We start from the raw sequence: 13,781 nt of genomic DNA on the forward strand, positions 1-13,781 counted from the left end.
GGAAGCGGGAAGCAATCAACCCCCGTATTTTTTTATTTTTTGAAGCCCCGTTTTATTTGTTGAAGCTAGTTTTATTTTTTGTTAAAATTTGGTCATATTATTGATTGGGTACTGTAGTTTAACGTACCAAAAATAACATTACTAACAATAAAGTTATAACTGAAACCATCGAACTTGTGAACGCATTAAACCTCAAACAAACCGACAAACGGTGGTACAATATACATACATACATTTGTATCTCGGATAAACAAACAACCTCACGATCTATATAATGTTAATTCACGTGGCTGCTACTACCCAACCCAAGTTGTGAGGTCGTGTGGTCTCACAATACGCCTAACGACCAATGATGTTTGCTTAGGACAGTTACTTGATGCGAACATTAGCTCGGTGATCGGAAGGTCTTTTCCTCGACTTTGTCAATCACGACCAACAAATTCTACACTTTGTCTAATGAAATACGTACTCAATAAATGTTCACGACTGACTTCCACGGTGAAGGAATAACATCGTGTAATAAAAATCAAACCCGCAAAGTAGTAATTTGCGTAATTACTGGTGGTAGGGCCTCTTGTGAGTCCGCATGAGTAGGTACCACCACCCCGCCTATTTCTGCCGTGAAGCAGTAATGCGTTTCGGTTTGAAGGGTGGGGCGACGTTGTATCTATATTTGAGACCTTAGAACTTATATCGCAAGGTGGATGGCGCATTTTACGTTGTAGAACGCTGGTGACCGTGGGCGGCGGTGAATCACTTACCATCAGGTGACCCGTCTTGCTCGTTTGCCTCTTAGTTGTTATATAAAAATTTCACTACACCCACCCGAAAACATTGAACAAAAGATTATTTTCTGTTCCATCCTTAAAGGTAAATCCATAAACCGAACTCAACAATGTTTTTGCAGCTGGATCGTTGGGATTTATGTATGTGATCGGCCCTTACGTGCTTACCATCCGAAAACATGTAATACGGCTTAAATTTCTAATTTAGAAGCTTCTTTAATCTATACCAGAGCTAGCGGTGAGAATATGGAAAAAACCAAAATTAACTATTGTTAGGTAACTAGCCCGTCAAAAGGTTATTCGGAACTACTTTGATGATTTTTGAAGTAAAAACAACTTTACCCGCGTTGACCATTTTTGGTAGGAGAAAATATTATGTCTGTCTATATGAAAATCTCTTCAAGACTTCCACGTTTTTTTTATTGCTTAGATAGGTGGACGAGCTCACAGCCCACCTGGTGTTAAGTTGTTACTGGAGGCCATAGACAACTACAAAGTAAATGCGCCACCCACCTTGAGATATAAGTTCTAAGGTCTCAGTATAGTTACAACGGCTGCCTCACCCTTCAAATCGAATCGCATTACTGCTTCACGGCAGAAATAGGCAGGGCGGTGGTACGTACCCGTGCGGATTCACAAGAGATCCTACCACCAGTTGAAGTCAATTAAGAATAGTTTTATTTTGAGAATATCCATTTGGCGAGTATTTAAATACCTAAAAAGTTTTTTTTTTTTTTTTTTTTATGATTGAAACTTTACTGGTGGCCCGAAGGCCTTTCCAGTTTCACCAGGACAGGTGGGCGAGCAAAGGCTCAGCCAAGAGGGGTGGGATTTGCTAACAACTGCCCGAGCGCCTCCGAAGGAGACCTAACAACTCAAGAGCAATTGTTTCGCGAATGAATCTACTACCGGATCGGAATCGCGACCCGCTGAGAAGATCCGGCGAGAAACTCAGCGGGCTGATGCATGGGTTAGGTTGCACGTCGACCTCTTTGTCGAGTTCGACGAGTACGGTTACCGGGGTCCCTAAGCCTGCCCCTAGTATTAGAGCTGAAGGCATCTAATGCAAAGGTTATTGGATCTGATGGATCCGTAAGGACGTGTCTAGGGCGTCGACGGTGACTGGCTCCTGCATGATCAGGATTCGGGGAGTAGTCAGCGGCGGCAACGATAAGGCGATTATCATGACGCATAGCCTTATCGAAGTATCGTTCCGACGCTGACTTCATGTATTTCCGAATTGATTCGAGGCCCAGGTCGTCGTGTAGGTCAACGTTCCTCACGAACCACGGAGCCCCGACAGCTAACCTGCAAAAGCGGGATTGTAGGGATTGGAGGGTGTCTATGTGTGTGCGGGCCGCGTGAGCGAACACCACACTCGCGTAAGTCATGACGGGCCTTATGCAAGTTTTGTAAAGTGTCACCTTGTTCCGAAGGGACATTTTACTCCGCTTACAGATCATGGGGTAGAGTCTACCGAGAATAAACGCGGCACGGTCACGGACTGATTTTATATGCGGGCGGAATGTCATCGATGCATCCAGGGTAACGCCCAGGTACTTGACCTTCCTGGCCCAGGGTATGGATTGTCTAAAGAGAGTAATCGGGGGTGTGAGATTCCTCCTCCTAATCCGGGAGGAAATCCGTGTGGAGCTTCCCCTCTGAAATAGCACCGCAGTACTTTTCGCTGGGTTGATGTCTATGCGCCATTTTCGGAACCACTGTCCTAGGGCTAGGGCTGCGTTCTGAAGCTTCTTCGCGATTAGGGACTTATTTCTACTAGAATAGTAAACAGTCGTGTCGTCGGCGAATAAAGCTAAATGGGTCGGCGGCGACCGGGGAATATCGTTGACGAATAAGCTAAATAGGAGGGGTGAGAGGACAGAGCCTTGCGGGACTCCAGCTGTGAGAGGTCGTGGGGAGGAGCGGGTTCCCTCGACTCGATATCGAAAAGAGCGGTTCGACAAGAAGTCCCGTATGATGAGCACGAGACTATCCGGCACGCCCATGTTGAATAGTTTGAAAATCAAACCATTGTGCCAGACTTTGTCGAACGCTTTTGCGACGTCGAAGAAGAGAGCTCCCGTGTATAACGGTTTTGGTCGATTAAGCCCCACAAGAATGTGCTCCGTGAGGCGGTGCACCTGTTGAACGCATGAGTGATTTGTACGGAATCCGAATTGTTCATCGATGAGAATGCCCTTGGATGAGACGAAGTCTCTGAGGCGTTTGTAGAGCAGACGCTCATACAGTTTGCCTAGAGACATGAGGAGGCTAATCGGGCGGTAGCTCGTCGGATGATTTTTTGGTTTACCGGGTTTATGTATGCCGATAACGTCCGCTTCTTTCCACACCGCGGGAAAGATACAGTTCGCCATAGCGGCATTGAAAATAGATGCCAACATCACGATGAGTTGGACGGGTAGAAGTTTAATAACGCGGTTAGATATACCGTCGGAACCGGGAGCCTTGCGAGGACGTAGGTCTTTGATCAAGTCTTTAACTTCTATCGGGGTGACGGGTGGTAACGCATCCGATGATGGCAAGGAGGCTCTGCGTTCTACCTCACTGTCTACTAATTCTACATGAACAGGGTCCACGGATTGAGTGCTGGGCGTGCACTGGGTTTGCAATGTATCGGCCAGCAGCTCTGCTTTTTCGTCATCATCGAACGCCGCGAGTAGGCCTGAGGGGCCTACGAGGGGGGGCATAGTTACTACCGTATCCGATTTGAGAGTACGAGCTAAGCGGTAGTAAGACCTTTGGGAGGGCGCGAGTCCTTCTAAGAAATCAGACCATCTGGCATCTCGGACTTCGGCGATGCGAGACTTTACGTCGCGTTGTAGGGCACGCATTCGAATACGATTTTCCGCGGTAGGATACCTGTCGTAGGCGCGTATCGAGGCGTTCTTAGCTCTAAGGAGTTCCCTAATATCGTCGGACAATTTGAAGCGGTGAAGGAAGTCCTCCGCTACAACTTGTTTCGATGACCTATCTAATGTCGAGGTGATGTGTGACGTTAAGATGTCTATGGCTTCAGCGGTATCCTGAGGAGACGGGATAGAGTCCGGGTTTAACGGGAGCGATGGTGGATCAGATTCAGCCAGGCTGATGCCCAGCGTGTGCCAATCCACCACAGTCCTCGTGACGGGAACGGAATCGGGAGCGCGACCGAGCTTCATAACGACGGGACGGTGGTCTGAATCTAACTCTGAAACTACTTCGATCGAGTGTAAGCGCAGAGTTACGTTTTTTAATAGCGCTATGTCGAGTATATCCGGGCGATGCGCGATGTTTAGCGGGTAGTGAGTCGGGGTTAGCGGAGCGACGATATCGAAAGCGAGATCATCGACTAACGCGTCAAGCCGCCTGCCATTCGGGGTTGTGGTGTGTGAGTTCCACCTGATGTGTTTACAATTTAAGTCGCCCGCCAGAATGACAGAGCTCCCCATACCGAGCAGCGCCTCGATATCACTGCTTAGAACGATCTTATCCGGTGGAAGATAAACGGACGCGATAACGATCGGCGCGTGTCCCGTCAGTGAGATTCGGCACACTGATGCTTCGATATTAGCGAGCGCGGGAGGATCGAGCGGGACGCAATGCAGGGCTCTTCTATAGTAAATGACGGTACCACCACCACGGGCAGAGAGCCTGTCGTTCCTGACCATGTTATAGTTCGCGATTTTAGGGTCACGGCGCGCGGGCTTAAGTAGGGTCTCCTGCACTAAAAAGATATCAATTTGATGGTCACGCAAAAAGTCAGAAACCTGATCACGTTGATTTGCGAGACCGTAAGCGTTAAAAAATCCTATCGTTACGGATAGGGGCTTTATTCTACTTATATACGCCATTGATTACCGGCGGAGTGAGGGGAGGACGTACGTATTTAATGACGCGTATACGTCGGCGTATTCTTGCACAACGGCGATAAAGTGTTGTGCAGTGGAGGCAGCGCGAATGGCGTCGCCCAAAGCGTTAACGCGCTCAAAGTTGATCGACTGAAAGAAGTCGATCGCTAAAGCGAGATTTTCGGACGCGGTCGGAGGGCAAGTCGCGGGAGAGGGACGAGTCGCGGGGGCGGGACGAATCGCGGAGGAGGGAGTTGTAGCCGTGTTCGTGTACGGCAGCGGTTTCGCCCAGGCCGAGACACTGGGCACCGCCGCCGGAACGAACGCTGGCTTAGCCTGCGACGCAGAGGGTGCCGAGGCTTTGATGTCTGGGCCGGAAGCTCGGAGGCGGTTTTGGCGGACGACGCGGCGATTTATTTTAGGGGCTCGGGGGCAACCACGGTAATTCGCGGGGTGACCCTGTGTTCGACACAGGACGCAGCTAGGCGGTTCCGTCGCGGTTTTTTGGTCGCGAGCGCAGAGGGCCGTGGCGTGATCTCCCAAACACTTAACACATCGGGGGCGCGCGTGACAGTTACGGGAAGAGTGCCCGTACAATTGACAGTTATGGCACTGGCTAGGAGTGCCTTTTTTATGGGGGGCTTCGATGGCGATACCGGAGAGCCTACAGACGGTCTGTGTGTTGAAGATTTTCTTACCCTCGGGGGTAGGCTGGAGGGTGACTAGAACCATATTATATGGCTCCCTACCGCGACCGGTGTGCATACGGTGCACAGAATTCACTGGAAAGCCCTGTTCTAACAGATCGGCCTTGACGAGCTCTACATCTAACTCTTTAGGGATTCCGCGTATTACAACGCGGAGTTCGCGCTCCTCCTGGAGCGTATAAGTATGGAAACTTATACGTTCCTTACGGAGGTAAGAAGAGAGGGCCCTATGGTCGTCAGGTGTTTGAACCTTAATTTGAATGCCGTTCGCGAGGTTACGGGCATTCGTGAAATTTATATTTTTGGCCTTAAGGGCCAGGCAAACTCGATCCCAAGCTGCCTTCTCCTGAAGGATAACCGGGGGAGGGGTCTGGGTTTTAATTTGTGCCACCGGACGCGGCGACGGAGTGGCACGGGCTGGGGGCGCAACGGGAGTCTGAGGGCGGGGGCGCGACGCGTTCACGGCTTTGCTAATTTTAGCGGCCGCGGGAGCTCGAGACTCCGCGGCACGCTTCTTACCCTTCTGTACCAGGGTGAATCCATCCGTCGATGAGGCGGGGGCGAGGTCGACCTCCATGTCCGAGTCAGAGTCGGAGCACGAGGAGGCGGGTGCAGGCGACCTACGAGCAAGTGTAGGTGTTTTAGAGGGCGCGACGGAGGCCGCGGATGATCGCTCAGCTGAAACGATGGTCACGGCGGACGACGCAGCAGCTTTTCTCGCCAGTATAGGCGACACGGGAGCGGCAGGCACGACAGAGGCTGCGGTGCTCAATGCAGAAGCTCTGCACGCAGGTACAGGCGACGCAGGAGCAGCGAGCGCGGCGGAGTCCTCGAGAGGGCTCGCAGTGTGATTGGCCTTGAAGGCCAGAAACTCTGAGGCGAGCTGTGGGTGGCGAAGTCGGAGGAATTCCGCGAATACAGCGTCCATGATCGCTGAGTACCCAGGTGGGGCAGCCCCGGGTCTTGAAACACTCGCCTTGCGGCGAGGCCCCAACTTCTCGGACCTGAGCGGTTCTATTGAACACAGGCGGCAATGCGGCGCGATTACTACAGGACAAAGAAAAAGCACAACAAAACAGAAATTACAAAAAGAAACAAAACAAATAAATACTTGCAGGAAAACACTTTGTCGGCAAATGTTCCACGAACACAAAAATAACTAAAACAAAACAAATAAAAGCTTCCAGGAAACACACTTGGTCGGCAGATGTATCACGAACACAGGCCGCGCGAACAATGGCCGGGCTAACAAAAGCCGGGCGAACAAAGACCGGGCGATCGAGTGGACGATGAGCACGTCCGCACGTGACGGGTGCCTCTATCGGAATGACCTAAAAAGTAAAGAGCCTTTTCTTGTACTTAAATAAGTTAGCTTCAGAGCTATACTCACTACAGGGACTGTTGTTTGGTCATTGTAGGATAATTCACCTTAGTTCGGAGCCAGGCGACCCTTTTATATTCCTTAGTATCCCATCTAGTCATTATACCAGACCAAAATTGAAATTCTCAAAAGCAGTAAAAAATAAAACAAAAACTTCGCTGTGAACTTCGAACAAGAACACCAGGAAAACAATCAAGCTTTTCAATATTCAGCTTATGCTATCAATCATAATGTCAAAAGCTTTACGATAAAGCCACACATTAGTCGGATAAGATTGCGCATTTTGATAACAGTGAATAGCAGATCAATGAAACACTACAGTGAAACCAGCGGGACGGAAAAAATAAACCGGGTAATTTTTTATTAAAAAAAATTATGACTCAAAGATAGAACCTACCTTATCATACAACAGAATAACATAAACTTGAGACATAAGATTTCTACTTCAAGTTTTGAGTAAAATGGCGTAATTCGCATTGCCTCTAAGATCTCTGGCGATGACTTAGCCTCAGGATGCATAGGTTGAAAAACAGTCGTTGAGACCCGAGATCTATGGCTAATCATGCAATGCAGATGTTCGAAGTTATCCTCCTCAAACTCCTACTTTTTCGTCCTCTTTAATCTGCCATGAAGCCGTTCCCACAAAAAGGCAAGCCAATTATTTCGAACGCGATGATTTGCTTTAAAGTGGTCTTGGCCTAAAGAATAAGATATTCGATGTACTCAAGCTATACGATTACACTGGTATTCAAACCCTGGAGGCAGGTGCCAATCTTTAAAGAAAACACCGACTTTACACGTTTTGATGAACAACTTCAATAATGAAAGTAAGACATTGTATAATAAAATTCAAATCCGCAAATTCTATCTATAAATTTTCCTAATTGCTAATGATTGATTGTAAGCCCGCACTGGTAGGTATCACCGTTCTATCTACATCTATCAGGAAGATGATAAGCGACGATGCCAATCGTTTATTATATTTTAAATTTAAGAAACCATCAAAGGCAGAAAGAATATTCAGCGGTCATAATTACATAATTTAGAAAAACATTCACGAATCCACATTAAAATTAAAGTGAAATAATTCAACATATTATTCTTAGTCCCAACATTCTGAATCTTCAAGTTAATGGAACGAATTTAGACTAAAATAATGAACGAAACTGAAATAGCTCTCAGCTTAAATTAACTGTATGTGGCAATGTGGAAAACCGCCTGACACATTTGCGAACATTCTATATAAAGACGACCTATGACCTACTTTAATTATTTCAATTGTAATGTATGTATTATTGTGATAGGATTTTAAGGACCGACGTTCCGTTTGACCGTACATAGAAGAGAAACTTGTTGTTGGGGACCATTTTGAACCTTTGGATCTGCGGGATTTTTCTTCTTTTTGGCCTTATATCGCATTACTTAGAGTCGGCGCGGAATGTCCTCTTATCATGTTACCTAGGGATTTGGCATAAGCACAAGGCTCACCGATGATCACCGTTGCCTAAATAAAAATACTCGATTTTACAATAAAATTTTAGAATAATATGTTTGTTTAAGCCCTGGTTAGTATTTTGTCATCAGCCTATACCAGTCCACTGCTGGACATAAGACTCTCCAATTGCCCGCCACTGAGTAAGATCCTTGACAGAATTTATACTGGGAGTAATGGCCAAAGTAAGTAAACTATTAAATATGTTGTCATCAAATTCTTGATAGATGTACAAATCATAAAGTCAACCAGATTACTAGAAGTTACCGAAAATAACGTTGAAAGATTCCGTTGAATAAATAGATAGATAAAAAATGTAGAAGTCGAGTAAAAGTGTATTTAAAGTCTCTTGTATTTCACGGAGACTGCGAAATACCTTCACCAATTGCACGTGCTTATATGTCAGAAGCTGTTTTGCACGTCAAAGCACAAATGTCGATACGGCTTCGCCCTGTTTCAAAATTGGCGATTGATGTTTTTTTTCTTTCGTGTAAGGCTCTGTCTGCAAGAAATGTGAATTATACAACTCAATTCATGTTTGATGTAGTTTTAATTTTAAATTCGGGCCGAGACGAATAAATGGTGTTTATTTTGTAACAAATTAAATCTCAATCCAATTACGCTTACTAAGAAACGGTAACTAGAATGAATTAATAAATTAAACATTGAGCACCTCAATTCTCCTATTTACTAACACCCTGACCACCACTATATATCATGGAATCAAGAGGTATGATTGTTAATAAAATTTAGTACCCAGAGCCTAGATATACTTGTCTTTGCTTCGCATGTACATATTGTATTTTCTGTATTCAAACACAGTAAAATAAGGCTTTTTTTATTTTTGATGCGCGCTTTAACTTTAACACTAAACATACCATAACGGGTCAAATGACCCATTTTGAACTTTTGCATTTGAAAAGCACGTATCATCTTATTGCTTTTGCATATTTGATTTCGTGTCTTTTTCTTACCAATTAATCTACCATTATTATACTTTTCTTTTGAGTAATATTATACTTGTCATATACCGTTATCTACCCGCTATGATAGGTACCAGTAAGTAAGTAGTTAGTAAGTAAGTAGGTGCCAGTAAGTATGATTAGTGTTAAAAGTAGTAAAATCCATTTTCATTTTTGTTGCTCAGACGGACATGCGGCCTGTCTCGTGTTATGCGGTTACTGAAGCCCATAGACATCGCTACGTGAACGCCGTCGTCCAGCTTGAGATATGAGGTCTCAAATCTCAACAGTTTTATAGTATTTTCTTCAGTTTTCTTGAGACATAATTAAAACTGACTCGGTGGTGCAATAGCTTGCGCCGAGAGTCGGAGATTTAATTCCCACATCTATCAAACATTCGTGTGATGAACAAGTTTGTTTGCTCTTTGTCTGGATGTTCATTAACTATATGTGTATAAATTTAAACATATGTAAATATGTGTGCCATTCTCTGGTACCCATAAGACAGGGAATCCTAAATTGGGGCCGGATAACGGCAAGTATTTGTTCCCAGTTATTAATTAAAACTACTTTTACGGTTGAATCTCGCGTTTTTTTACTGTCATTATGTTTTCGCAGAAGATTTGAATACTTTCCAGTTTGCAAGGTCACGGATAACGAAAGGAGAGGAAACTGTAAAAGTCATCTTAATAACAGTAGTTGTTTGGTAGCCCACTCTTTGAAGCCGTGAACTGAAGGATAAGACGTCCGGTGCATTTGTATCTAGCGATGCACCGGTGTTCAAATTCCTCTGGAAAGGTACCAAATTTTCTAATGAAATGTTACTTATGATATGTTCACGATTGGCTACCATGATGAAGGAATAACAACGTGAAACAAAAATCAAACCCGCAAAATTATAATTTGCACTATTACTGGTGGTAGGACGTCTTGTGAGCGCGCACCGGTAGGTACCATCACCGAATAAGAATAAAAGAAATAAAAAACTGGAAAGTATAATTGCTTCGTGACAACAGGTAAACATGATGGATATGACCTACCCATAGAGACCCACAATATGTCCTACAGGTTGTACAAATCCGCCTTTATTCTAATATAAGTTTTTACTAACATAACCATTTCGTCTCGACCTATCACTTCCTAATTTTTTATTTAGTGTTCCGTGCCAAAACGATGTGGTCGCGTAAGCAATCTGTGTGCAGTGCCGTCAGCGGTGCGTCGAGGGGCGATGATACAGATCTCCCTTTTGCGGGTGGAGTCCGGCTATACCCTTTTGCAATAGCTCTAAGGGTCAGAGTGTTACAGGTAAGCTACTTTCTAAGAGCATAGTAAGAAGGTATCAATCGTCGCGCTCTAAATCGTAAGATTTACTAGTCTGGTTTTACTGGTGGTAGGACCTCTTGTGAGTCCACACGGGTAGGTATCACCACCCTGTCTATTTCTGCCGTGAAGCAGTAATGAGTTTCTGTTTGAAGGGTGGGGCAGCCGTTGTAACTATACTTGAAACCTTAGAACTTATATCTCAAAAATGGGTGGCACATTAACGCTGTCTATGGGCTCTGGTGGGCTGTGAGCTCGTCCATCCATCTAAGCAATAAATAAAAAAAATAAAAAAAATACATTTTCAGTTCATATCGACCAATGTTCTACTAAATGTTTAACTAAGCCGGTGTTCAAATCCCAATTTTTCTAATGAAATACGTACTTAAGTTATATTGAGGAAAGACTTCCGTGATGAATGAATAACGTTGTGTAATAAAAATAAAATTCTCTAGAATTATATTATAATTTGCGTATTTACTGTCGGTTTTATATTTAGGATCCGCATGGGTATATACCGCACTGCCTATTCCAACCGTGAAACTGGATTTGGAGGGTGGCACATCTATCTATCTACCTATATATGTATAAAGATGAATTGCTGTTCTTTAGTCTCGCTAAAACTCGAGAACGGCTGGACCGATTTGGTTAATTTTGGTCTTGAATTATTTGTGGAAGTCCAGAGAAGATTTAAAAGGTAGACAAATATGAAAATGCTCGGAATTAAATAAAAATGACAATTTTGCTATCGCTTTTATGTGTCCCCCGTCGGACGGATTCCTTTTGTTTGTTTTAAGTTTATTTTATACAAAACTTTAGGTCTTTTATTTATCGATTGAGGCACTACGATGTCTGCCGCGTCAGCTAGTTATACATATAATCCAGACTTAGACCTCAGATCTCAAGTTGGGTGACGAAATTCACGCTGTTCATATTCTCAAGTTAAGTGAAGCATAGCTAATTTACTAGTTAAGTTGCGTTTCAGATACATTTGTAAACTTACAAAAATGCCAATTGAATTGTATTTCATATGTCTAAAATTATGAGTGAAATAATAATACATATTAAACTTGTTTACCAACCCCACAGAACCACAAAATAAATGACACCAGTAATCAGATACGTGTACCCAAGCTATAATTTCGCTCTTACTAAGCTCAAACATCTCCGCAGTTAATTACGAGCGAAGATACAAAGCCAGCGCAATTATGAGAGTACGCGATGACATCGTTTGCATGTAAAATACAGGGCTGGCGACATTCTCGTGACGTTGGCAACACCTCGAGTAGAATCTCGTGTAATTTAATGAACTCTGGGCGTTTCGTAAACTTCGTTATAAACGCGACCTGGAAGTCGCTTGAATATTCAGACGAAACTGCGAATAGTGTGGCCAATTTTGGTTATTCAATAATTTTTTCAATGTATTCATTAAAAAGAGAACCCACTTGTGCCTTAATCCTAATAAGAAAGTCTTATAGCTGATAGCCTTGAGAGGCTATTTCAGCTTCTCCTTGACGTATAGGTGAGCTCACGAGGCTCTAACTGGGAGTGTTGCTAACACTGGCCCTAGCAGTGTTTCGCAGAATCTACCACCGTATCGGAAACGCGACCTACTGAGAAGATCCGGTGAGAAACTCAGTGGGCCGTGTCTATGGGCTAATTCAGTCGTCGAGCCCTTCGTCGCAAGCGACGGGTTCGACAGGGACGGTAATCGCTGCTTGTGGTACCTAAAAGCACCGTTACTGGATCAGGAGGATCCGTAATGACGTGCTTAGGGCGACGTCGACTGTTTACCGAACCGTTAAATTGGTTCACCGCAAAATTAGGCATAATGCTGCTACCTATCGTCGCAGGTCTAAAATACCTTCCACATCTAATGACTGGAGTTTTTCTGGATATTCAATGCGTAAGCCATTAATGATCACATAATAATATCTCGTTGCACAGATTGTCTGCGGTATCGGAGGACTGGTGGTTGGGGCGGTGGGATGGTTGGAAGAGAAGCAGAAGCCGGCACTAGGTCTCGGAGTACCAACGGGAGCCATCACAGTACTCGCTGCTGGTAAGTATCAGTTGAAAATGCAGCAGATTCTCCGAGGAAGCTACGTCTGGTACTAGAGGAATACGCCAGTCAGCTCCCGAAAAGAATTTACAGCGAAAACTACCAAATTACAAAAATAACTAATTGATTTTCCGAACGCCCTCCAAAAAAAACCAAGATACTTCTTAAATAGTTCAGTTTATTTTTTTACATGCCGTGAGGTCCGCCGATACCTTATTGAAAACTTACTTAGCATACTTACGTAGGTATCTCGAAGCTAGCTTGTGAACATTTCTCAAAATTCTTGACCGTAATTTTAAAAAATATCTTAAAATATAATATGTATATTTTTGGAGAGGACCTCTCGCTGCCGCGCGTCGTGGCTACGATGCTCGGCAGCGACGAGTCCTGGAAGGCGATGCTCGACTTCTGCGAGTCCACCATATCGCAGAAGGAGGCGGCGGAGCGAGAGAGGGAGAGCTCTTCCCTTTCCGCACCGATCCGTCGCCGTCGAGACGGGGGCCGGAGGCGGGAATACGCCCGTACGTCCCGGCCCCTGTAGGTGGCGGCCTCCCCCCGGTGAAGGTCAAGGGGCGACCTGAGGGGGTGAGGCCGCGCGGCGCGCTACCAGCACTCTAGCGCGCTGCCGTGGAGTGAATAGAGCGACCGGTCGACGGTGTATCGCGTCCCGACCCGGCAGGCTGGTTCTGGTCCAGCGGGGTATTCCGGGACACCAGCGGCACCGTCTGGGCGGCCCGACGGGCTGCCGTACCGAGACGGCCGATGTTTCAGAGCCTTCGATTCGCCTCGAAGGCTCCGTCGGCCGGGCGTCCTTGGGGTGAGCCGCGCTGTCTGGTTGTAGTGTTGACCGCGGTAGCCCCCCTACCTCATCCGGGTTCTGACCTCGGAGGGGATCGGACGTCGGGTGTAAGAGTGCAGGGGAGTCGTTTAGTGGGTGGGCTCTAAAATCCTTGGGCCCGCGGTCTGCTCACAACACCATGCAGATCGTTGAGTCTCACATACCCCGCGCGCCCCTTTTGCGCGGGGACCTCGTAGGAGGTTCGGCCCTCTACCCGAAAAAAAAAAAAAAAAAAAAAAAAAAAAAAAAAAAAAAAAAAAAAAAAAAAAAAAAAAAATGTATATTTAGGACATATTATGTTAAATACAGCAAGCTAAATCTAGGCAGGTTCTGAATTTCCGATTGTTTTTTTTTTTGTTTTAATAGCGTTTTTATACAAAACA

The 13,781-nt window shown here is 45.3% G+C and overlaps 1 protein-coding gene across 2 annotated transcripts in view; it reads left to right on the forward strand.

Annotated features, from left to right (window-relative positions):
• LOC114253097 (uncharacterized) overlaps positions 1–13,781 on the forward strand; it is a 41,337-nt gene that overhangs the window by 22,421 nt on the left and 5,135 nt on the right. For both annotated transcript variants that reach the window (XM_089728215.1, XM_089728214.1), the window contains exons 2-3: positions 10,335–10,483; positions 12,446–12,560. In XM_089728215.1, the coding sequence (XP_089584341.1) occupies positions 10,335–10,483; positions 12,446–12,560 (264 nt within the window). The remainder of the gene's footprint in view (positions 1–10,334; positions 10,484–12,445; positions 12,561–13,781) is intronic.

This window comes from Bombyx mandarina, chromosome 06 (genome assembly GCF_030267445.1).
Source record: "Bombyx mandarina strain Sakado chromosome 06, ASM3026744v2".
Lineage (NCBI taxonomy): Eukaryota > Metazoa > Arthropoda > Insecta > Lepidoptera > Bombycidae > Bombyx > Bombyx mandarina.